Here is a 26,243-nt window from a genome sequence, read left to right on the forward strand (position 1 = left end):
GCAGGGCTTTGTAAAGCATCTGTAATTGATGCATGAGTTATAAATTACCAGAATTTAAAATATTCCAACTAAAAGCTTAATGCCCATGACAGACAACTGCCTTCACTTTAACCTTTCATTGTGGCGTGTGGAAAGTTTAGCGGCTTCCAACCTAAGACAAAAAACCCTAAACACGGTGAGGGCAGAGCGCGGAGCAGGCGGTGCCTGCGCCGCTTCCGCGTGTGCTGGGACTACAACTCCCAGCGTGCCGCGCGCTGTGCGCAGGCGCGGAGCGGGGCGGGGCGGCGGGGAGCGGCTGGGAGCGGCAGGCGGAGGGAGCTGGGGCGCTGCCGCCCGGCCGGTGAGTGCGGGGCGCCGCGGAGGGACCCGGCGGGGGCCGCTCCGGGGGGGAGGGCGGGAGGAAGGGGAGCAAGAGGAGCGAGCAGCCGCGCGGCGGGGAGCCCGGCCGCAGCCCCGCTGCCCGGGGAGGGAGGCGGCGGGGCCGGGGGGGTTCCTCCGGGTGCCCCCGCTCCGGCCGAGCCCGCCCCGGCGGCGTTGCGGAGCGCCCAGCCCGGGGGGGCGGCAGCGGGCAGCGGGGGCGAGGGGCCGCGGCCGGAGGGCGCCGCGCTCCGACGGCCTCGCCCGTAGGCGCGGGGAGCGCCCTGCCGCCGCTCCCCGGGGGGCCGGGACCGTGCCGGGGGGGCTGGGGGGGCGGAGAGGGGCCCGTGTGCCCCGTGTGTCCCGTGGCGCCTTCCCACCGGAGGCTCTGCGGGCAGCCCCCTGTGGTGAGCAGCCCCCGCTGCTGCCCGGAGCACCCCGCTGCTGGCCCCTGCGCCGCTGCCGGTGTCGCCGTGCTGAGCAGGGGGAGCCCGGGGGGGCTCGGCTCGCCCCGCACGAAGCTGGGCCGGTCGTGTCTGTGAGCAGAGCGAAGCCCCGGGCTTGTTTATGTAGGAAAATAGCCCAAAATAGCTATTCCGTGCTTCCTGGAAAACGCGGCTTGCCCTGACCAGAAGTGCGGGTGAAGGAGAGGTGCCACCTGCTGGCTCGGCGACACCGGGCCGGGGGGGGGCTGTGGCTGTCAGCTGGGGCAGCGGGCTCAGGCCGGGGGGTGCAGGGTTCGGGTACCCCTGAGAGCCTCCTGGTGCTGTGCCGCTCAGCTGAGGTGCGTACAACCCGGGGGAACGTGCCAGAGTTACGGCAGGACTCGCTTTAAGTCATTTTTCTTCCAGGTTTGGTAAATAAAGGTAGTTCTTTAGAGCGCAACGCGTTCTTCACCAGCAGCTCTGTTGTTTTGCACGCTGCAAGTCCGAGCCATTGCCATCGTGGAAGCTCCCTGGGAAGCCTCAGCTTTGCTTTGGAGCCTCTGGGCAGCAGGAGCTGGTTCGGGGCCCTGGCGCTGACAGCGGCCACCCGAGGAGCCCTGCTCCAGCTGGGCGTGTGGGGAGGCTGCAAGGGAATGGGTGGGATTGAAGTGAGCGCCCTGAACGTGCTGGCCAAAACTGGCTCGCTTTGTTTTTCCTGAAGTTGTTTCTATTTTAAAATCCAAGTTACGGAAGCCATTTACAGGGGACTTTAGCAAGACTCCTGTCCTGTGGGAGAGAGATTTCTAAGGGTTTATTCCTATTAGGGTCCCAAGAAATTGTGTCCTTAAAAATTTAATAGGAAATTGCAAAGGAAATTGGGAACTGGCTATTCTTAGACTCGTAGTGTTTAATGTACCTTTTAGGTAGGAGAGAAAAAAATATTTTAATTGTAGATAGGTGTATGACAGTTGCTTGACAGTGATTCAGTGGATTGGTCAGGTAGTTATAAAACAGCCTAAAATGAAGTTATTACACACTTCTAATTTCCTTAGTTCATGGATTTCTTAGGTGAAAGAATAATGGCTTTTATTTTTTTTTTAAATTCGGTGTCTGTCACAATATCCTCGCTTCTAATTTTCTGATTTCTGCTTCATAGCCTTTTCTAACTTCTGCTTAATAGCTGGAGATTTGAAATTTGATTCATTGGAAGTGACGGCTTTGTCTTCATTATGCCAAATGTTTCTGCTGCGTCTATCAAGCTGCTGGAATAAAGTTCTAGCTTTACATTATAGTTATGTATTCGATAAAGAGATCGGCCTAGTTGGCATTTAATGTATAAAATATTTTTACGGTCAAGTTAAGAAGGATACTTAGAAGAAAACCATCTCTGCTTATCAAAAAGTGCCAAGTATCTGCAAAGCCAAAATGGCTGGTTACCGTTTTGCCTGTGATTTTGCAGTAAGATGTGCCACAAATATTCACAGTCTAAATAACTGCCCCTTCTAAAAACTGTAATTTGTTATGCATGTCTTTTTCTACGCTGCACGGTTAAAATGAGTGACAGAAGGCAAAAGCGAATGTGTTTAATGGGAGGCTGAGAGGTTGTTTGATCAGGCTGTGGCTTCAGCTGGCCTTTCTGTCCTGTCTAAGCAATGAGAGCTCCTGACACCATGCTTTAAAACCTGATTTTTAGCTCATTATATATACGTGTCATATATGGTTTCTTTTGTAGAGAGTGTTTGTGAAAGCTGTTACAAACCCTGTGTAATGCAGACCTGCTAGTCAGTGTTACCATTAAAACTTTTTAAAGGTGCCTCATGCAAAGTATGCTTTAATGTTCTTATAAATAAATGGACAGGTATTAGAAAGGGTGTCCAAAACACTTTAAATTTGCTAGGTAACACGTGAGTCTCTTCTTGCTAAAGAGAAGACTCAGTTACAAAATTAATGTGTTTTATGCTACTGCTTTCCACCCACTCTTCTTTTTTGTGTGATTGCTGCAGTTCAGGTTGTGAAGTGGATACTTTGATCATTGAGTAAAGACAGGTGAGACCAAGGGCTATGACCGGAGCGTTAGTGTGTTATGAAGGATAGGTAGTTTTCCAATATGAAAGATGTAAATGCAGTAAATAAAAGGTAATTAATTTGGGGCGACAGCATTTTACAGCTATTCATAAAGACAAAATAGAGCCTGCCTGGATGTAATGCGTGGCTATGCAGTGCTACTGTCGGTCAGAGGAAGGGGAGCATTGTTCTGCCCATGCTAACGACTCTGCTCCTTTTAATTACTGGTTAAAATTATACCTCTTAATACGTGGATGCAAATGGCCATGCAGAGGAGTGGTGAATGGCAGTGTGTTGATGTGGGGTTCAGGCCGTGCAGCCTGGTCACGAGCAGTGCTGTGTAACTGGCTGCAGGAAATGCTTCTCTTTGATGATAGTGTAATGGCTTGAGCTGTGAAGAAGAGGAAAGCGTTAAGGCTCCGGGAGTCACAAGTTTGCATGCAGATCGTGTGGCACCTGCTGCAGTTACCTAATGGCCTCCCCTGAGAAAGGAGCGCTGTGTGGCTGTGGAAGCTGCAGCAGGTGGCACGGGGCTGGTCGCTGCTGGAGCCTGGTTTGAGAAGCACAGGTGCATTGCTCTGTGCTTCTGCTGCTAGGAACTTCTGGGCCTGATGCTTTCGTCCCTGTGGCCTCTTTTGAAAGGTGTGAACAACTGGTTTTAGTTCAGGGGAAGCCAGACACTGTGCTCTCGATGTAACTTAACGTGACATTGAGAATTCCTCCTGCTTGTTGTTTTCGGGAGACCTGACCCTCAGCTTTGGAGATGTTCTGTCAACGTCAACCTTGGCCTACAAGCATGTCCTAGTGTGTACACCAGCAGTAGTTTTCAAAGCAGACATGCTGAAAATAGCTGTGAATGCATTCATGGTTGGGTTGCAGATGTTGGTAGGAACTAGAAATTTACCTGTAAAGTAAACCTGGTTTTAACAGTTGCCTTCATAGGACTGGTAAACTGGACTGAGTGAGTGAACCTTGACAGGCTCGTGCCTGTTGAGTGTCTCCGAATCAAAGATTGCAGAGAGCGAGCGTGACAGCCAGTATGCAAAGGGAGGGGAGGCCTTTCTGGAGGTAAACCACTGAGCTGAAGGAATCCTGTGAAATGGATCCCGTGCGTGTCTGTGTGTCCCTGCTCTTCCTTTTACTTACGAGGCAATAACTTTAGGTTCTTCTGCTTTTGAGGTAGAGGCTAAGTCTGGATTTGAAGTAACCTGGTGTATGTGGCGTGAGCGTCTGAATGGGAACTTGGGCTCGACAGAGCAAGCGGCGTGTGCTGAACGCCTGGTTTCTGTGCCGGTTATTTCTGCCAAGCTGAGAAAGGAGCTAAAGGTGCTGATGAGCCTAGATGTGTCGATCTACCTTTTCCTCCCCAAATGCGTTGTGGAAACTCGTGCTCAGGCCAGGGAGCCATTCAGGTCACCCTTTTGTGCCTGTGTGCACACATTCAGATTGAAGCAGGAATTTGGCTGAGCAAAAGGTGAATCCCAGAATTCCTTAGAGAGAAGAAAAAGAGGAGGAATTAACTACTTTGCTTAAACACCACTGTGACTGTGTGTGTTTTCCAAGTCAAATGCTCAAACACTTTGACTGTTAGAACAAAGGTTACCCGATTTCTTCCAAGTGCAATAGTTAGTGGGCAGTTACAGTCTGTTACATATTTTTTTGGTAGTCGGATTGAGTGGACTGCTTTTACTTAGGTATTATGTTCCTTAAGCCTTTCATCGAGGTACTTTAATTTTCATCTGACAGAACAGAATGTTATTTCAATTGCAGTGATGTAATAAACAAACATCCTTTGCTTCCTCTGTTGATAATAGGCAAGGATATGAGTCAGTAATAACCAAATAGCCTTTTTGTAGTGAAGCTCTCCTTACTGGCCTTGAACAGCAGCAGTAACAATAAGTATAAAGCATCTTGACTGTTCCTTTGACTGAGTATCTGTAGAAACAATAGCATTAAGATGGGTTTATAGTTACCAGGTATAACTGGCATCTCATCCCCATCCCACAGCCTGCCCTGCTCCATGGAAATTACACCATAGATCTTCAAATATACATGTAGCTTTTTTATTATTGTTATTCTAGTTATTGATGGGAAATGGCATGGCAGAATGGGATTCTGGTCAGTGAGGAAGCAAGGCTTCCAATCGCTCTGTATCTGTCACAGAACAACAGATTGACATGAATACTGGATGAAAAACTTTCTTTTTAGAAATGCGTTGAGAAGTTGAAGATGCTTTTTAATTGGGACATTTACCTGAACTGTGGCTTTCTTCCATTTTTTTTTCTTTTTATAGATCTGGTTGAGAATAAGACTCAGATTCTGAAGTGTTTGAGGAACTTGCTACTGCCCAAGTCATGACACTCCCATTTCGAAAGGACTTGGACAAATACAAAGATCTTGATGAGGATGAAATTCTTGGCAAACTGTCAGAAGAAGAACTGAAACAACTGGAAACAGTTTTGGATGATCTTGACCCAGAGGTAGGTAATAACAGAGAGAAATTGTTTATTTTTTAAATTTGTTCAGAAACTAGTCTGCAGTAATTAACCACTTTTTTTTTTTGTCTAAAACTCTGCTTGTAGTCAGTATACTCTTGGACAGAGTTTTTTTCCTGGACTGCTAACAATCTTATTTATGGATACATGTGTGTATATAACATCTCAATGGGTTGTTTCCTGTTTGCATTGTGAATGCAGCCACAGCAGAGGAAAATAGAAAAAGGGATTGTCAGGAGAGGCTTCCACCTGATATATTTGTAAATGAAAAATTGTTCTTAGTGATGTTATTTAAAAGAAAGTTTATTTAGAAAGGTCTGTTGAATTTTCCTGTTTCTATTTTTGTGTGGTAAACAGTCCTTTTGCATCCATTTCTATTTTATTTTATTATTTCTACTGTTGGACGGGAGAGGGAGGGTACTAACTTCTAAAGATTCCTCAACCTGTATCCAATAGCCTTTACAAAGGCTACTAGACTTTGTGAAAAGGAGGCAAATAATTTCTCTACACCTGGATGATTGTCAGCATGGAGTATTAAATTAGGAATGTTTCAGCTTTCTCTTAATGATGAACTGAGTCATGACCTACACAGATCCTGCAGCTAAAGTCTGAGTTGCCTTTATTAAGATGGGGATTAATATTTATTCAAGGATCAGATAAGCATTTTATGATCACCTGTTTTCTTGCACAGCAATATTCTAATTGGCTTTGGTTTACAGATACTTTAACGGAGGTGAACTGGCAAAAGTGATTGGTTGCCTTTTTGAGTCTGAATTTCTAGATACTCTTTCAATTTGCATATTCTCCTTTTTTGTTTTTCTTTAGCTGTGCAAAACAACCTGAGTCAGGTCAAAAGTAGAACTACTTTGACAAAATAGTATGGACATTTGTTTTAAACACATGGATATTCATGGTGGAGGAAGCAGTCTTCTTACTGTGTGTCTAAATTGTAAATAGCAAATTTTAATTTACTCGTCATTTAAGCAGCGTTCATTCTAGAAAAGAACTGTAAAGTAACTAGCAAGTCTGGTGCTGTTGTACTTAAAGAATTGTTTCAGTCCCATTCAGAGTGCAGTATGCACTATTTTTGTTTGTATTCTTGGTATCCAAAGAGTAGAGTACTACCTCCCTTCCCACCCAGATGGGAAAAAAAAAAAGGAAGTTGCTAGGGGATACAAAATTGCCTAGAAAGGACAATGTGTTGGGTTTGAACCTCAGGGATAGGGAAGGGGGGAAATGAATCTGAACAGGTGTTCACTCAGGCTTTTTAAGATGTACTTACGTACTCCGTGTTGTTTTGCAGAATGCACTTCTTCCCGCGGGCTTCCGACAGAAAGACCAGACTGCTAAAAAGGCTTCAGGTCCTTTCGACAGAGAACGACTCCTTGCCTATTTGGAGAAGCAGGCTCTTGAGCACAAAGACAGGGAAGACTATGTGCCTTTTACAAAAGAAAAGAAAGGTAACAACACCCTTGCCTGTGGAGGTGGTTATGAAATTTCATAAAGTGTACTAGCTCAGAGTTACTCTGAGCCAAAGCTTAGTGACATAATAGCAGCTGCACTGCTTTTTATCTCACAACATTTCCTAACGAGTGCTTCCTGTTTGAGCATTGCGTGCACTGTGGCTGGTGTGCTATTTGCATGAGGCACAGGAAGGAAATAAGATTTCCTCAAAGGCTGCCATGTTCTGATGGGGTGGCATCTTCAAAGGAAGAGCTACTGCCAGGTTTGCGTCAATAATAAGTGCTGGGTGCGTGTGGTTTATGCCCTGTGGTGCTGTGTACAAACAGTAACATTTGTAATACTAGGTTTAAAATTTAAAATACAGCAACAGAATGATGTATCGCAGTAGACACCCAGTAGTGATCAAGATGCTGTAGACTGATAAGGCCAGGCAAGTGGTCTATGTAGTCATGTTGTCTTTCTAGTCTCCTTCATGAAAGGTTTTAATAAGATTGCATAGTTGTTATTAGTTATTTACATAGTTAACATTGCAGAAGGCTTTGAAACCTGGCAGTGACTTGTAGTTTGAAAGCCATGGAAACCATGACCCAATAAAGTAGACATTTTAAAGTCTGGAATTTTAAATCTTGCTTTTGGATTCTAGTTTTCTCACTGACTTGACAGAAATTACTTTCATTTTCAGGAGAGGAGGGGAAAAAAAAGAATGCACATCTTAAATGTTGTAAGAATAGATTATTTGTTTGCTTATTTCCACAGATGAGTTCTCAAACTTGCCAGTGGTGCTTAATAAAGCAAGGTAGGGGCAGGAACTCACAGCCCTGTGCTGGACACATGCATAGGCTGAGGCTTCAGCTGTTTCCACAGTGTTTGTGTGCTGCTTGTGAATCCTAGCTTGTCTGAACCATCCCCAGCACCATGTCAGATCTGCTGCAGTGAGACTTGGGAAAATTGCTTTATAAGCTGTATTCCGGTTGCCCAAGATGAATAGGCTCCTCTTAGGAATTGTCCCTCTCTTCTTAAGGGATTGCTGCCAAACCCTTTAATTCTACTGAAATGTCTGCTGTGAATCATTGCTTATTTGAAACCTGAGTCTTCAGTCATTTACTGAATTTGTATACTTGATTGTGCAGTGTATGCGGTGATTTTTTTGTGTGGATATTTGTATTTTCTCTGCCTGTACAGATAACTGTCACTTGACATCCATCTCTTTTTCCTGAAGGAATACAGAGATTGTCACTTCATAGCATGTGCTGTACGCTCTGTCCTACTTCCTTCATACGCTGTTTTGCGTTACTTGTGTAGTTTAACAGTGCTTTTGTTGAGAGACAAGTGTGGCGCTTGGTTGCTGACAGGGGAGCGGTCATTTCCCGACTTTGTATGAGTAACAGCATGAAGGATGATGCTGGGTGTTGCTGAGTGCCAAGGGTGGAGGGCGGCACCTACACAGCAGCATTTTGGTCCTCCCTCCCTTGCTGCCTCTGCAGGCGAGTACCCATGTTCCTGCGCATGCTTCTGCCCTTTCTCTCTGTCCTGATCCTTGCCTGGAAGATCTGTCGGTGTGTTGGAGGTGGCCAAATGGTCTAATGCGTGAGTCCAAGCGTCCCTGTGGCATTGGTGTTGTGTTGGGTTATCTCTTTCAGCCCCTTCAGGACTGAGGTTGGCTGAGGAGGATTTCCTCTAATTAGCACTCCATTGTTTTGCCCAAACAAAAAGAAAAAGCCGGCTTTAAAGCCATCTTATGTATGCATACACACAGCAGAACTATTTGTTTCGGTTGACAAAATCTGAGAATCATGTAAAAAAGTAGAAGGGTCCAGCTGTAATACAGATCTTGGTTAAGAAAGATCAAATGTCATTTCCTTTATGTAATGAAGTATTACTAAATAGCAGGCTGGATGTTGCAATATGTCATGCAAGCTTTGTTAGTACAAATCCATGTAATTTTTAATGATGATTTATTTATATAGTAACTTCTACTGTTTTTTAGTAGCAAAAAAGTAACAAGAGAAAATTGCATGGAAAAAGAGCTTACTTTCATCAAAACTAAAAATGTGGAAACAAATGTTCAGTGTGGAAATTTGTGCCTCTGGTAAATGGGGGGAAGAGGCAAGATGACTGACTGCCTTGCAGAGTAGGTGGAGGATAATGTTTTCTTTTCCCCTCTTGCAAACTGTAGTTCAGCTTTGACCTGCTGCTGTGTTCATGTCCATTTTGTGCAAAACTGGCAAGTCTGTGTAACTTTGATTAAATCAAGAAATCACGATCTTTCATCTAGATGTGAAACTTGGAGAGGGAATGGAGTAAAATTTCCTTCTTGATGAGGATAAGAGCTCTCTGTGGATAAAAAATGTCCTTATGTGCTTTCATTTAACATTAAAATGAAAAAAAAAAAAGCTGGCTTACAACTCTTGTTTGGCTAGGTAAATGCAGCGTGGAGAAAAACTAGCAAGTTGTGGAATTGGGGTAGGTGGGGAGCTCTGGTTATCCTGCTGATTCAGAAGAAGAAACTGACAATCCTAATCTTCAGATGTAAAGGTTTTGAGGGAGAGATGGGCTTGATTTGCAGCCACCTTCTTGGTGCCATCTTTGTGGGTCAGGCTTTGCTGACATGTTTCCATATGCCTAGCTGGTCTGACTGTTCTAATTTGGTCTGATTATTCCTTTCTTGGAGTAAGAAGGGGTGAAACCCTTCCTTCTCTCTCCTTTTCGTGTTTCAGTAGGACTGCTGTCAGCATGGTGGCTGCGGGTTCATTGAAGGAGTTTACCCTGGGTTAGCTTCAAACATCCTGGCTTGCTGCCAGCCCAAGTGAGCTTGTTTCCTTACTACAGTGTAAAACAAAATCCTGTCTTCCAGTGTGCCTAAGTCATTTTGGGTTAAGGTGTGTTAGTAAAACAGTATTGCATCCCCTGCTCTGGTGGCTGCCCTGACTTCTCCAGCGCTTTGGACCTTTTTTTTTGCTGTGCCGCAAGACATGGAAGGCACGAAATCACATCAAGTGTCCTGATGCAGTGAGAAGAGCAGCGCTAAAGAAATGCGAAGCCTCACAGTCTCCATATTGTTATATTGTTTTTCTGGCTTGGTTTCTAGAAGCATCCTTCAAAACATACTTTGTTTTTAAACAGGATTTAATGACTTCAGTCACATTCCGTTCCAATTAAGTGTTGAACCATGCAGTAAAGCATTGTTGCCTGAAAAATAATTCAATCAAGAGATTTGTGAAAGTGATGTGGTAATAATTTCAACAGCACTGGCGTTGTCTCCAGTCTGTGTCCACAAAGACGTGAACGGGCAAGGCGCAGCCAGCTGTCCTGTCCTGCTGCCCCTGCTCTGCATGGCCCCGAGCACAGGGATCGCTGCAACTGATCCGGGACAGAAACGTGCCTGGTGTTGGTGGCTGCTTTCTGCTGCGTGGGCTTCAGCGAAATACTAGATGAACGAGGCTCTGTGTTTCTGGGCTCTGTGCTCCTCTCGTGACTTTCTCTTCCAGTTTTCCCTCAGCGTTTCTGCCAGGCTGTGTTCTGTGTGGGTTTGCTTTTCATAAAGTTTTAACTTTTTCTGCTCTATCACACAGAATATTTTAGGCTGATACCACGTGGATAGAGCTTTTTTGTGCAGACCTGCTCAGTCAGCTTGTGTTGCTCTCAGCCACCATTTGTGTTTGCAGCAGCAGAACTTGGGGTGCTGTATTCTTCCCTTGCCCTTCAATCACTAGTCTTTAAAGGAAATGTCCTGCGCGTTGTGAAATGAAGTTAATGTCCTGTAGGAGCGTTGAAGAAACAACTTGTCAAATTGACATTCTCCATACAAGAACACTGGAACAAAATAACATGTGATACACCAGCCTTAATGTAAAACAGTTTTCTAACTCACAGCTACGTGTTCTGTAACCAGATAAGTAACAGCACTGTTTCCTCAGTAAGACACTAAGGACGTTGTTCGTAAGTTGAATTACAAAAAATTAGTATTAACTTGTACCCAAAAGCAAGTCAGCAAACATAAGCCTGTCTTACGGTAAGAACTGGTGATTGATGAGGTGTGGATTAACAGTTTCTGGACAGATGAATTTTTAGTGGACGCAGGACATGTGGGATGTCAGCTGTTGCTTGCTCTTCTTCATGAAGTCACTGCTGAGAAGAGGTTGTCCTCAGGTGACACGCGATTCCTTTTCCACATCAGGGCACTGCCGTACCGATGTTGGAATTTGTTCTGGCCTGCTGCTCATGGTTGCTTGCTGCCTCCTGGACCGTGAGGTTTGGGAGAACAGTGCCAGCCATTAGAGGTGCGTGGCCATGCTGAGTGCACCTGCCTTTTGCAAGGTTTTTGGTCCCATCTTAGGTACTGTGTGTGTGTCTAGTACACTTCGTAGACATCATCTGCCTTTTCTGCCTTTAGAGGAGTACAGTAGCGTGTAACTTGAAACTGGAAGTTCATTCTGTTGCAAAGGAAGCCTGTGAATTAATCCCAAGATGTGCATCATTTAAAGTGTTAGCTAAAGCTATAAAGAACCTGAATATGTAATTATTACAGAAATGACGTGATCATCTCTGAAATTTGCCTTTTTATGTTGTATTGCTTAATCTTTGCGGTATCCTTGTTGGCTGAAGAGCAAGGAGGATGTCTTGTTTCTTCATGTGATCAAATCCCTGCTGTTTGGAAGAGTTCCACTTCAGAGGCAAGAAAGCTATTCGTTCTATGGGCTGTGCAGATGTGTATTTAAAAAAAAAAAAAGCTTACAGTAAGGGGAGGGAGGAAATCTCCAAACTGCCTTGGCAGCAGACCTTGAGTTAGATCATTGTCCCTAGAGACACAGGGGTCTTCTTTTTTGAAGTGTTTGTTACAAGAAGCAGGGAAGGACCTGCTCCCTGCTCTCATGTACGTGCTGTGAATCTCTGAACTCTGGCCTAGGACAAGATGAAGCCAGTGACTGAGAGATTATATATACAAGGGTGTGACCTGTTTTATAACAAAAAGTGCTCCTGACCCACTTCATGCGCGTGGAGTTGCTGTAATTAGCTCCTTTGGCAGGGAGCAGCTTTTAACATTTTTTGCTTTTTTCTTTAAAAAAAAAAAAAAAAATGCTACCTTTTTATTTTTTTTAAAGATTATCCATATGAGCCTGACTCTTAAGACAAAGTTAGTCTTTTAGGAAGCAAATGTTTAGAACCTGAAGTTTCTAACTTAACATCCAAAAAAGTAGCAGATTTTGTGGGTGGGTGCTGTGTGACAGGGTGTAGGTAGGGAATAGGAGTTGTAAATGAATGGATTTGAAAAGGGTTGTGAAATTTTTTGGTCTTATTTTTTGTATTGTTCAGCAATAGGGCTGAAGTGTCGGTGGAGCTAAAACATTAGTGCAGATCTGCAGATGGATAACTAGATTCTTGCCTGGACTTCTTTCCAAAAGAAACAGAACAGATGGCTTAGTCAAGAATCGGTGTGAAGACTGGGGAGAGATCCCACAATACTGCTAAAGCAGATTCCTGTTCTTCAGATGCTTACACTGCACTGTAAGAGGCATGCTGAAAAACAGCTCTAAGCATGAACTCTAGAACTGTCCTGAAAGGGATTCTGAAAACTTAAGAATCCTTGACTTTAAGTTGCTCAAAGTAGTCTCAAAAGGTCAGAAAACATCATTCAATGCTTTTTGTAAAATATTTTCTTAGACTGCTATACACTTGTTGCCACAAATCTGTACCTGTTTGGGTTGTGCTTTTTTTGCTGACTTTCTTGCAAAGTGTTGTTCTTCTCTTCTCATTGGGAAAGTGAATGAGAATTGAATGCTGTATGCATTGGTATCTCTGAATAAGTGGTTTGATTTTAATTCTTGGTTTTTGTTTTGTTTTGTTTTTGGTTTTTTTTACAAGTGTAAGTGTTTATTTTTTGAAAAGACTGGTTATTAAATTGCATGACTGAGATGTACAAGACTGTTTAAGGTACCCTGTGTTTTTTACATTTCTAGACGGATGTCATGTAGTGCTCACAGAAGAAGCCAGCTTAATTTGGAAAAAAGAGCATGAAATGTTCTGATGCTGTAAATCAGGTGGCATGAACGAAGGCTCCGGCACTCAGTCTCGCTGTTTCCTTCTCTTCCTTCTTGTACTCCAAAAGCTTCACCTTTTTCACTATTCTGAATTACTGAGGGAAAACACCACAAATATAGATGACAAAAGGCTTTAGATCATGTCCATGCTGTGCTTCAGAGTCTGATGGAAACCTTGCCGAATGTCCTCATACCTCTTTTGAAAAATTCAGTTTAAGCTGAAAGTGATTCTTTCCCCAGTAGGTGATGCTGGTAAATTAAAACGTGGGTAGAAAATGCACTGTGTCAATTATATCAAAGTAATCTTAGACATTTATCACCTAGGCCTTCAATTTATGAAGGTTTTATATTAATCCTGAATTACCACAAGCATTGTTTCTTTTAAACTGGCCACCAGAACCAAGGAATCTGTGGCAATGCATGTCAGCTGCTTTCAGCTGCTGTTTGTAGTCAGTACAGTTATGTAAGGAGATCTATTTTCTGCTTCTAAATATGGGTAATGACCATTTATACAACTTTCCAAAGTGATAGCAACTCGGGAACAAAAATACTGTGTTGCTAGCAACAAATCTTGGTCATCAGACTGTTGTTTTGAAGAGAAGAAACTGATAGCTAGAGGTGATGCCTGACTTCCTTTAAAAAGTAAATTAACCACAAACTATTGTAATCAAGGGTGTGGATTTGGAGAGAGAGAAAAGGTGGATAGGTGGAGTTGTGTTTGTGTTTGATGTAGCACACGGAAGCTGTCATCAGTTGGCTCCAGAAATGGTGAAACCAAACCCCAGGTTTGTCAGAATTTACCCAGAATTAAAACTGGAATATCCCTATAAAGCTTCTTGTCACTAGAAGGTAATTAAAAAATACTAAATTTAGGCTTAGTCCAAACATGCCATGAGATACACTTGTGTGCAGTATGAGGAAAAAAATGCAAGGCTTCTGGCTCCTGCCCAGCTGCTCTGGTTCTGGGGCAGGGCGGCTGCTGTCGCCCGATGGGGACGGGCTGGCGTGGCCCGGGGGAGCCTGTGGAAGCGCACTCTGGCTGTGCATGCGGAAGAAGGGTGGGTTTCCGAATTAGTATTGAGACTTCACAGGGAGGTTGTTGGCGTCACCTCCTACCCTGGGAAATAATTAAAGGCAGTGGGAAGCCGGATCCTGCAGTGCTGGCTTCTGGTGGTGCAGGCGAGGAAGCTCGGTGCTGTGCACACGCCAGGTGCTGTAGGGATTGCGGTGGCCGAGGTGCACCACACTTTGCTTTAATGAGATGCAGTGTGCTAGGCCAAAATGATCAGACCAGGGCCTGTCTGATGCATGTATTGTTTTCATATTGTTATCTCACTTTCAGTCACTTTATATGCAAAAACTTTGAATAACCAACAAGGTTAGATTCCAGTTTGCTAGCTGTGAATTACTTTTATCGAATGTATCAGTTTTGTTCAGTCATCCGGTACCAAAGCTTTTCCTTTCCACGTTAATCTGTTCTTTCTTATGCAGCTGTAAACTTTTGTGTTGTTCTGAAAGGCGAATTCTATAGCACTCAAATCTGAATTCTTTTTCAGAACAATTGTTAGAATAGTTTTCTTATATAATGGTTTCTTACCCTAACTTTTCAGCCTAAGTCACGTGCAGGCATTACACCGCGTACCTACACCTCTTTATAATACATGTCCCCTAACATAAGTTTTCCCTTCACCTGTCTAATGACTAAGAAGTTGGTGCAGAATATAGCATCACTACTGCTCCTTTTTCTCACTGAATTTTCTGGGACCTATCTTTTGTCTAATTATCATTTAGAAAGTAGTGTCTTCTGGCAGTTTGTGTTAGAGATGCTGCAAATTACCATCCTGTTTTCGGCTGGTCACAAATCCATGGTTTTCTTAAGCAGCTCAGGCATCACTTTTTTTTTTTTTTTTTAAACTTCCGATTTCAGGTACTTGCTCAAATTTGAAATCTGGTATGTGCTGCAAAACTGCAATGAATGCTCATGTCCATGATTTCAGATGATTCTTTCTTATCATCTTATTTCACCTTATTTCTCTGACATTCTCAAGTTACGGCTCTGCCTGGGTCCCTTTTCCCCTCGATGTAGTTAAGTCATCAGTCATTGTTTTCCAGCAATAGTAAACTTTATTGGATGACACATTTTCGTAGGCTGTTTAACGTAGGCTTGTATTTTACTTTCTAATACTTATGAGAAACAAATAAGATTGGAGTCACGATACAGACTACTAAAATTTGTGATCTTAATTAACATTATGTTGCTGTTCTTGCTCTTTCATCTCTGACTTTCAAGAGCAAACAGAAGAAACCTCGTTCCTTTATGTTGCCCTTGCTGTTCTTCTCAGGATTTTCTGAATATTGTATGTACTCCTTATGTATAGAAAAATTTAAAGATAAGTAGCTATATAATGAAAAGTAATATCAGACTTTTAATTTTCTTTACTCCAGGGAAAATATTTATCCCCAAGCAAAAGCCTGTACAGTCATTTACAGAAGAAAAAATTGCTCTTGATCCAGAACTGGAGGAAGCCTTGACTAGTGCCACAGACACAGAACTATGTGACCTTGCAGGTTAGTGGTCTGGATTTTTTTTTTTCAAATTTCTTTTCCCTTTTTTAAAGTGTGAATGGACTGGTGTGCTATAACATATTTGTTATCTGAAATATAACTACATGAAGTCACGGTTGTGGTAGAAACTAGATCGGGGTATATACCAGTGTGCTTGCAGCATAACATCTTTATTGATTTGGGCTATTATACAGTCATAGTATGGTTTGGGTTGGAAGGAGACCTTAAAGAATATGTAAGAAAGTGGATTACTTTGGTTTAAGATGCCCAATTTTTACACTCAAAACCTTTCAGTTTATTCCTTAGACTGGCTGTTTTTTGTTACATGTACGCTACTGCTTTTTCATCCGTTCATGTTGGTACACACCTGTATGCTTAAAGCTTTGGTCAGGAATTTTTTAACGGAACTACAGTTCTAACTATGATGCCTGAACTTGGTGATACCAAAGCTTTCCAAGATGTGAAATCTAACTAAGAAGTCTGTAATTAATGAAAGGAGTTTTTCTACTTTTCTTAAAATTAAGAGATTCAATAGCATATTGGTCTTGTGATCTGGTGTTTTACAGATATTAGTAGTTGTTATTTAAAAGAACTGTTCTCTCTTTTACAGCTATACTAGGAATGTCCAACTTGATAACAAACAATCAGTTCTGTGATGTAGTAGGAAGCAGTAATGGGGTAGACAAAGACAGCTTCTCAAGTAAGTATTTACACAAGTGCTAAATAAATGAGTTCTTTGTACTGCACACAGTTACTATAGCATTAACTATCTTCTGTTGTACTAGCATTTTTGATGGAATATTCAGTTTTAAGTTGGAAACATGTTTAACATTTCTAGTTGACTTCTGGCAAGACTGGAAATGTAGCTATACACACTAAAATCTATTCTGCAGCTAATTCAGTTTTTGAAGGGATAAAAGTGGGTGCAAAGATATGTTTGTGTGCCTTGGCTTTTAGGTTTAATATGTATGTTTGTAATTAAACTCCCTTGTGCTTTCTGAAAAAAACTTGTGTGCAAGAAGAGCAGGAAGGCTGTGAGGACCATTGGAAGAGAATTGTACTTTATGAAAATATGGTCAGGAGGGGGTGGTATATTTCTTGGGGAGGAGGGAGGGAGGATGTAAAGACTGGTGATATAGTCTTTAAATACAGTAAGTGTATACTTAGTGTATGTATACATACATGATACATACTTAGTGTATGTATCTCTTGTTCACAGTGAGCTGTTTGATTACATTTGTTTCTTTTTTCAGATATAGTAAAAGGTGAAAAAATGTTACCTGTTTTTGATGAACCGCCAAATCCCACAAACGTAGAGGAGACTTTGCAAAGGATTAAAGATAATGATTCCCGTCTTGTTGAAGTTAATCTAAATAATATTAAGGTAATTGCATGAAGTATGTAATTCTATATGTTGCCTTTTCTCTGTAGAAGACACTTGTTGTAAAGTTGTAAAACTATGGGAGGGCATGGTGGATTTCTTTTAAGTACAGCAGCCTTCTTGCTAAATGTTGCAGCATATATTATCTCAGACCAGAAACCTGCAGCTAAACTGATAAGCCATCCTGATATCTTTTGCCAAAAGCGTACTTAAAAACCTCAGATTTTCTTACTGCCAGCTCAGCTTTCTCTTGCTGCCAAGCTGGTGACATTTCCAGCAGCTCACCATGATGAAGTTCACTGCTTCTTTGAATTCTTTGTGCTTTATGAAGCAATGTGCTCTCAGTTACTGCTACTGCAAACGAAGTGGTGTTTGTATTAACATCTTCCTGATTTTTGTACAAAAGAATAGTCAGCAATTAGCAGCTCATAAGTATAACAGTTGTGTTTTTAAACATGACTGAAATTTGTTGTATATTTGCATGAAAGAAAACAGAACTATACCACTCCTGACCTGCTACAGCTAGCAGCCTGTCACTGCTTTCTGCCCTGTCTCACTAGCAAGCCAGGCCAGTTGTTGCTCTTACTGAAGGAAGCAAACGAAATAAATGGTTTAAGAACACTGCACCATAGAGAAGTACTAACCAAAATAAATGCCTAAAAAGGTAGCAAAACAAAATTACTATTATAATAAACAGAGAAACTTGCTACCTTCTTTAATTATCCACAATTATTCCTTTTACAGTTTGTTGCTACTACACTGTAAAAATGATGAAACAGTAAATTAGCAAACTCTGGAGTTATTCTTAGTAAACACAGAATAGAATTCTATTGGTTTCACCAGGTTAAAGCTCTAAATGTATTTTTGAGAGGTTAGCATGATACTGATGGGAAACAGAACATTCAGTTCAAGTAAATGTCAGCTAAATATTTTTTTAATACTTGTGTTGTGGCAATGCCACAGATGTAGTAAAGGTGATTTTGCTTTATAGAACTGGTGGCTAACAGCCATTGCATCTTGTGTGTAGCTCTGCTGTGTGTCTAAGCCTATACTGTGAGGCTGCAGGAGACCAGTAACTGTTCAGATAATAGTGCGTTCTGCTGTGAAGAGAATCAGGCGCTAGAAGAAGTTGGGGGGTGGAGAGTTGGGGTTAAACTTATGTATCTCAAGAGACTGAAATGCTATTTTTAATTCAAGAACATACCAATTCCAACGCTGAAAGAATTTGCAAAAGCCCTAGAAACCAACACGCATGTGAAGAATTTTAGCCTTGCGGCCACCCGAAGCAATGATCCTGTTGCTGTTGTAAGTACTTTTGCAAACTTGCTTAAGTGGGGGGCAAGAGAAGCTAGGAGTGAAAGATGACAGTAAGGGATTGGATTGAATCAAGTCATGCTTTTATATAGGGATGAAAATGATTAAATTCTTTTACGATGAATGGTATGTTTACTATAACAAACCTTTGCTGTGTCAAAGTTGGTAAACAATTACTTCTTGATGAATACGTAGCAATGCATTGGATGCATGAGATAAATGAGATTTTTTTTTTGCCAGGCCTTCCCCCTAATTTTTAATTTTGATAACCTCCTTGTTTTTCTTTCTTTCATGATTGTATAGTTACTAGTTCATGGAATGAATAGTAATAGTATGTTCAAAATTACCTTTAAAGGAAACCCATTTGAGACTGAAAATATTCATCTTTTTTTTTTTCAACTAAGTAGAGTTTTGGTTGAAGAAAGTTACAAAATACCTCTTTCCCTGATCTCCCTGGTACTGAAGTTTAGCTCAAAGCATTGACGTATAAAGGTATTTGACAAAATTGAAACCTAAGTATTTGTTGTCTGGTCCTGTTTTTCTATACTGAATCAAAAGCAGTTCCTTACTTATTTGAACTTAAAGAGGTAAGAGAACAGCACTAACTGTTTTTCTGGAAAAATCCTTTGCATTTGTTTTAGCTTCATATTGGAAACAAAACTACTTTTAAAACATTCAGTTTAAACGAACAAATGAGTATTTGAAAACATTGTTTTGGGTCAGTAAAAAAGTTCATTTTAGTGGAACCAAAACATTTGTAATAAAAATGTAGAGGGTTGTTTTTGGGGTGTGGTGTTTTTTAATTATTGTTCTTGCATTGTGACTCAGTAAAAAAAAAAAGTTAGGATTTTTATGATAGCCTCAGCAGCTACCTTTTTTTTTTTTTAATTTTATTTTCTGAAACAAGATCACAGAATCACAGAATCTCTAGGTTGGAAGAGACCTCAAGATCATCGAGTCCAACCTCTAACCTAACACTAACAGTCCCCACTAAACCATATCCCTAAGTTCTACATCTAAACGTCTTTTGAAGACTTCCAGGGATGGTGACTCCACCACCTCCCTGGGTAGCCCGTTCCAGTGCCTAACAACCCTTTCAGTAAAGAAATTCTTCCTAACATCTAACCTAAAACTCCCCTGGCGTAACTTTAGCCCATTCCCCCTCGTCCTGTCACCAGGCACATGGGAGAACAGGCCAACCCCCACCTCGCTACAGCCTCCTTTAATGTACTTTATACAGAGCAATAAGGTCACCCCTGAGCCTCCTTCTCTCCAGGCTGAACAAGCCCAGCTCCTTCAGCCGCTCCTCATAGGACTTGCTCTCCAGGCCCCTCACCAGCTTCGTCGCCCTTCTTTGGACCCGCTCAAGCACCTCAATGTCCTTCTTGTAGCGAGGGGCCCAAAACTGAACACAGTACTCGAGGTGTGGCCTCACCAGAGCCGAGTACAGGGGGACGATCACCTCCCTAGCCCTGCTGGTCACAGTGTTTCTGATACAAGCCAGGATGCCGTTGGCCTTCTTGGCCACCTGAGCACACTGCTGGCTCATATTCAGCTGACTGTCCACCATCACTCCCAGGTCCTTCTCTGCCTGGCAGCTCTCCAACCATTCCTCTCCCAGCCTGTAGCTCTGCTTGGGGTTATTGCGCCCCAGGTGCAGGACCCGGCACTTGGCCTTGTTGAACTTCATGCAGTTGACCTCAGCCAAAGGTATATGCCATTTCCACAGAAGTATCCTCTTAGCTACATACTAGTACTGTGCTCAGGGCATTGACTTTCATGGCTTCCTACCAAATCTGTAGAGACAAGCATTTTGAAAGTCAGATTTTCTATTTACAAATTAACTGTATCTAATTCTCCTTTCAGTTGATTAACCCCCTTTTCTTTGGCCTTTACTTAGCAGTTTGCATTATTCGTTGTATGCTGCAAAGGCTTACAAAATGGAATATGCTAATTCCAGACAATTTACATTCCATGTAGCTTTTTAGTTTGTAGCATGAATAAGACAGGCTTTTTCTTGACTAAGAACTATTTTTTTTTAAAAAGAAAAAGGTGTTTAGATATGCCTGAAGATTCACGTCTCAAATTGTCTCAAAAAGTGAATACTTCCAAAGTTACACTGTGTATCTGTGACCATGTTGCTCCTATTGAACTAGTTAGTGGAAACTGTCATTGCAGTGTCCTATGATGTACTACAGGACAATTAAAAAGTTTAATGATGCCTTTTTTTCATTCAAAGGCTCTTGCAGATATGCTTAGAGTAAACACGAAATTAAAAAGTTTAAACATAGAATCAAACTTCATCACTGGAGTTGGAATTTTGGCACTGGTTGATGCACTGAAAGACAATGAAACATTGACAGAGATCAAAATTGATAATCAGGTAAGTGAGGTTATGGTAATATAATTACAATCAGTGTTCGTGCACTGTCTGTCCTAGTTGAGTGTTTTTAGAATGCATCTTGTGATAAACATTCCAAAATATTTTACTTTTAAATATATTAACCCCATGCGTGTTGGTCTTTAAGATTCTCGTGGGCATCTAGTTGAAGGGGATTCCTCGTTCACTTCTGTGAACTTTCATGTGCTTTAAAGTGCACAAACATGTTACGAGCTTATGCTTTCTAGATTAATGAAAAAATTAAATATTTATTCACTAATATGATGAGAGTATTGATTTCTTTTTTATGAGGAGTGAAAACACTTAAGCTCTACTATCTTTGTGTTTCTTTTAATAGAGGCAGCAGTTGGGCACGCTTGCAGAAGTAGAAATTGCCAAAATGCTTGAAGAAAACACCAAGATCCTTAAATTTGGATACCATTTCACACAACAGGGACCTCGAGCCAGGGCAGCTGCAGCTATAACAAAAAACAATGATTTGGGTAAGACCTGTCAGTAGAACATAACTCAAATGATGTGTGTGGCACAAATTTTAAAGGTGTTTGTTTTTTCCAGGTTTTCTGTTGATATAACCAGGATAGAAAAATACAAGTAAAATCAGTTTCAGATTTCTCCTGTGCTTTACTCTTGCTCTTCTGTTGCTGCTCAGTGTTCTCTTTTTATGTTGTTTTGGGATATCCAGGTGTTCGAGTTGAGGATTTTGTCATAGTCAAGAAACAATAAGACCATTCATATTCCAGATGAGTTGTGGCAAAGGGAGGAAAAATTATAGTTTTGATTAAAGAGACTGATCTTATTTGAATGAAGGCAGTACATGAATTTATTAGTGCGAGATGCCCTCCTCCATGCCAGTGCACCCAGTCTCATTTGGAAAGCTTGACGAAGGAGAGTGAGTGTACTGTCATGTGCAGAGGTTGGGATGGGGATGTTTGTCTCTTCCTTTAGAGCTCTGTTAATGCACAGGTGCCTTCCTTGCCTCTCTTAGGGTAGATGGTAGCAATGGTATCTTTATTTGCTGCAGTTGATTTTGTTGGAGCTTATCTGTTAGAATCCGAACTAAATGGAACAGCAGAAAATTGGTTAGCAGTATGGCATGTGAATGGAAAGCACTCGTATGATAGCGTCAAATGCTTGACGCTTTCAACTATGACAAGATAATGTGGTCAATCTATTTAATAGAATTATGTTGTAAAACTCCGTTTCATTAAACTTTGTCACTTTAGATGCTTGGTGATGTGTTACAGATTACACATCTCTTTGGGGTGAAAATGGGCTAAGCAGTTCAACAGTAGAAGTAGCACAGGCAGAGCTCTAACTCCCTCTAATAGAGAATAGGAAGGTGGAATTGGGTTTACAGATCTGCTTCCCCTTGTAGTAAAGTTTAAAGTGAAGGAGAATAGCACTGAAAGAGAGGAGGTGTGACAGGTATAATAGAGTAGAGAGAGAAAATGAAGGTATTTAGATATGCATAAATGTTTCTCAAAATGGATTTCAGCCCAATTTTTTTTGTCATTGCACTCCAGATGTCTGTCTCCTTCACGGTTTCTCTTTTGGCTAGTTCTCATATTAGTGTTTGGTAGAAATCTACGTTTCTATTGATATCTTGCCTTTTTTCCCTTGCTTTCTTAGTCTGGAGTATACGAGTAAAAGTTTCTGCAAATACCTTTTCGTCTCTCCAGCCCTGAAGCTACAGAGACAGGTTACTCTGAGTACCCAGTTGGGTATCAAGCACTGAAAACTGAGATGTTCAAAGCCTCTCATTTCTGTCTTTGTATGTTTCTTCTTTATTATACCAAAAAAGTATTTCTCCCTTGTCTACACTGTGTTGTACTACTTCCTTTTTCTTGTTTGTCTGAAACTGTGTACATACTACCTATAACTGCATGACTGGAGAAGTTTAAGGTTGGAAACTCTTCCGCCCATTCCTGGAATTTGATGAAAACAGGCATGCAGAATTTCTGTCACCCGTGAAAAATATTTAGATTTAAATTGGAATAAATAAAAAAAAAAACAAAAACAAAAACCAAAAAACAACAACTGTGGACTACTTTAAAAATAAGCAACGTTGGCTTTTTATAAAGAGTCAAATTCTAACATGATTCTACTTTTTTGTTTGTTTTTTTTCTTTAGACCATATTGAAAGCATTTATTGAGGAGTTGGGAGGGGAAGCAAAATAGTTTTCCTTCTGTTTGATCTGATGTTAAGGAAGATCAACTCAAATCACAAATGTTTGTAAGAGATAAAACTGCAAAACTCCAGTCATTCAGTGAATCTTACAAATTCTTAAGTCTAAGCAGCATGTGAGCATCAGTGATTTTATTCATGGATTTTTGTTGCTCTTGTGCTTCTGACAATTGATTTTTTTTTTTTTTTTTTTAGGCTTAGGCTATTAAACATAACATCTTAGGTGGTTTTTTTGCTATGTGTATAAATCTTATCAGGTGTAGTTTGAAAGTCCTGTATTGTTTTTTATGAAGCCATGTAAACTTACTTGTCCACCACTAGAAAATGGCAATATAAAAAAAGAAATAACTCTGCTTACTAAATGTAAAATGATTAATGTTTCCTGTAAGACTCCTCACAAATATTTGAATCTGTTTATGGGTAACACAACAAGCACTGCTAAAACATAAGCTTAAAATGGTGGATAATCCTAAATGTTAATTGCTTTAGATTGTACTGCATGAGACGTTGCACAGCATGTTATGGTGATGTTAAAAATATATAATGTAGCTGCAATAATAACATCTTAAAATATTTTTGTTTTGTTACAGTTCGCAAGAGAAGGGTTGAAGGAGACAGCCAGTAGATCTTGTTGTTAAAACTACATGGAGATTTCAAGGGTCTTCAAGGTGTGCTCCTCACTGTGGGCTTTGGCAATCTTGGACTACATTTACCTAGGTTAGAAGGGAAAAGACTGGAAACCCCATTCCTTTTAAAGCAAAGCTATATTAAAAATCTGCTGGTATATACCACACTTTTCAGATTGACACATTGTAACTGCGCCAGTCTCTGTACCATAGTTTTTTTTGTTGTTGTTTTTTTAAGATTTTTTTTTTGTATTTCAGGACCTTGGCTGTGCTTTCTACTAAAAATGTAATCACAAATCAGTGGTATAGTTGTCTGCAGCCAAAGAATGGGATATTGAAGATCATTGGGCAGATAATGACCCAATTGAAATGGTTGTCAGAAAATCTAGGGGTGCTTGTTTACATGGAGGGGTGTGTATATTCTTGAGAACAATGCTTTAGTAGTGAGGGATTCATCACACAATAGTTGGACTCATTGTGTAGAGCTGTTCATCCTTCTTCATATGCACTGAAGAGAAATCTTTCACAACTTTTATTTGTGATTCTTTTTTATTTTTGGTTCATTCTTGGTACTGTGATTAAGTGTAAACATCCCTTAAAAGCAAGCAAAAATAAATTGCCTAAAGACCTTTTTCCCAAGAGAATTTGAGGGACTGATTTAAAAAAAAAAAAAGAGGAAAAAATGGGAGCCTTGCCAAAAAAGTAGAAGCCTTGCAAAGTGAGGTTTCTTATTAGACATAAGTCCTAAAGGTCTCTTTAAAAAATGTCCCATAACTTTATCTTTCTCTGTATCTAAACTGGATATGTTTTTAGACTGCTATCATGTGCTCATCAGCATTTAGTTTATATTCTTTGTTTAAAAATCCTTATCTACATGTGTAACTAGTATGAACTTCTCTAGAAGTAGTGGATATGCATTTGTTAAGTTCTGCATAATTTTGTATGGGGAAAAGCAACCTTACCAGTAAAATCAGTCGTAAGTTGCTGGCAAATGGGGAAATCCTTTTTTCAAGCTTTTACATTAAAATATTAGTGCTTCATAGAAATCTGTCATTTTTTATGAAACAATGAAGCAACACTTTCAAGAAAGGATCTTTCTATTCTACTTACGTCTTGATGTTGAAATGTGACATAAGACTTGCAGAAATTAACCAATATGCAGTGTCATATTTGTATGTCATAGTACTTATTCAAGTATTTCAAGTTTTATATCTAAGCAAACTAATAAGGCCACAAGAATTGCTTCAATTTCTGTGCATAATCACAGCAGACTTCTCTGAAATAACAAAAATCTGGACTTCTTGGTGTGGGTCTGTGTGGACTGTATTGTACTAGATTACTCAATGCTGTCATGAGATTATAAACTCACAACTAAAGGACTGATCGGCTATATTTATAGCAAAGAGAGTTCAACTGACAACTGTTTTTCATCAAAGGATCATAATATGGTGAGCATTTTATATATAGGAAATGTATAGGACTGAGATATTTTGCACCGGATTATGTACTATAAAAATTCAACAGAGCAATCCTCTGAAGCTGTGCCCATGTTATAATTTGCTGCAACTCATATTTTGGATTTTAAAGACAGACTTTATTCTGGAGGTGACTTCCACTCGTATTGCAACTGTACAGAGAATTCTAAACTACAGTGCCTTCAATGAGTATGTATATAACTGGTTTATAATTATGGAATGACATTTTTCCCTGTTTCAAAATTGGCCTTTTATTGACTAATTACAAATAAAGGTGTGCTCTGAAAAGACATTTGGAATTAATTGTATTAGAACCAAAGACTTTACATTACTATAAGCTTGAAGCAACTAGAAACGATCTGACAAGTAACAATAAAAAGGGCTTCTTCTGGTTTGGGCTTTTATAAATTGTCAAGAACTTCTTAGATTTTTTGAAATTTAAGTACCTCTATAGTATGGGTATCTTTGCAAGCTAAATATCTTTTACAGATAGAGCTGGCCAAAGCATGTCATGTGCTGAGTTGCCTAACGTTGTACTGTACTGTACTTTTTATTTGCTAGGCACCATAATAATTTTGTGTCAAAAACCAGACTGTAATGTTTTCCTTCATTTGTTGAAGGGTTACATGTTCATGAAATCTGTTCGCTTGTGATTTTATGGAGACTTATCTTACTATTATCAAACAAAGTTATGTAATTATCTCCTGTTTGAAGATGAAGGAGAAAAAATGAAAGGCTGGATTATGGAAATAATAGACAAAATCTCTTCCTTATTTCTTTATAGAATTAAATTTAGCTGCTTGATGGTTTATATTCCCGTCAAAGACAGGCTTTAAAGTTGCAACTCTCTGGTGCCCTGTCACAGAAAAAAGTAGAGCACCTCTCTTAATTGGTTTAGCTCTACAGACAGCAGCAAAGTATTCCACTGCTTGTCAGAGCTTTCAGGATAGACAGAATGGGCATAGATTCTTTTTTTCTCTTTAATCAGAAGAGTTTGGCCCTCCAAATTGTTGAAGGACACCTGGTGTGGTGCATGGAACAGTTACAAGTCACTTTTCTGCCTACAACGTATAACCTTTCTGGAATAAATGAAGGAATTCAGTCTGTAGCCAGGAGTCGTCAACAGTCTAAACTTGAATCTTGTGATTTAATGGTTTCAGATGTAGTGGGATGTTATACACGACTTTGTTTCGAAGTGTAGAAGTGGTATTACTCTGATAGTTAGATACTGTTAACACAAGGTCTTTTTTCAGAAGAGGTGGTACATTTTCTTCTAGATTCTTTTCCAGGTTTAATGCAGAAGTCAAATGACCACATATTGTTGATTCTGTTGGCTCCAATCTAAGCATGGAAACACATACTATATTCTAAAACAGTTATATATTTACTGTTGTATGTTAAAGATGTACTGTTATTCAAGCTGTAAAAAAAAACTAGGCTGTTTGTAAGCTAC

At 40.6% G+C, this 26,243-nt stretch overlaps 1 protein-coding gene across 6 annotated transcripts; it reads left to right on the forward strand.

The window, feature by feature from the left end:
• The first annotated feature begins 214 nt into the window (after window positions 1-214).
• On the forward strand, window positions 215-25,080 carry LOC101792155 (tropomodulin-3). Of its 6 annotated transcripts, none has more exons than XR_003500031.3 (11): window positions 215-340; window positions 5,140-5,326; window positions 6,645-6,801; window positions 15,289-15,411; window positions 16,019-16,108; window positions 16,662-16,792; window positions 17,987-18,094; window positions 20,343-20,486; window positions 20,842-20,986; window positions 22,134-22,275; window positions 23,280-25,080. XR_003500031.3 is itself a non-coding variant. In XM_027466857.3 (10 exons), exons 2-10 carry the CDS (start codon window positions 5,201-5,203, stop codon window positions 23,312-23,314), a joined length of 1,059 nt encoding a protein of 352 aa, XP_027322658.1. In that variant the 5' UTR covers window positions 215-340; window positions 5,140-5,200; the 3' UTR covers window positions 23,315-25,080. The 6 variants fall into 6 exon arrangements, 2 of the variants coding, with proteins under 2 accessions (XP_027322658.1, XP_071899578.1); XR_003500032.3 differs by lacking the exon at window positions 215-340 and adding an exon at window positions 697-1,141; XR_005268499.2 differs by lacking the exon at window positions 215-340 and adding an exon at window positions 1,979-4,172.
• Window positions 25,081-26,243: the final 1,163 nt, after the last annotated feature.

Source organism: Anas platyrhynchos, chromosome 11, assembly GCF_047663525.1.
Source record: "Anas platyrhynchos isolate ZD024472 breed Pekin duck chromosome 11, IASCAAS_PekinDuck_T2T, whole genome shotgun sequence".
NCBI lineage: Eukaryota > Metazoa > Chordata > Aves > Anseriformes > Anatidae > Anas > Anas platyrhynchos.

Bases quoted from the DNA above. Each gene is read 5' to 3' on its own strand.
- LOC101792155 (XM_027466857.3), top strand. From the start codon at position 5,201: ATGACACTCCCATTTCGAAAGGACTTGGACAAATACAAAGATCTTGAT. The intron at 6,802-15,288 runs GTAACAACACCC...TCTTTACTCCAG, and splicing joins TTTTACAAAAGAAAAGAAAG to GGAAAATATTTATCCCCAAG. The intron at 15,412-16,018 runs GTTAGTGGTCTG...TCTCTTTTACAG, and splicing joins AGAACTATGTGACCTTGCAG to CTATACTAGGAATGTCCAAC.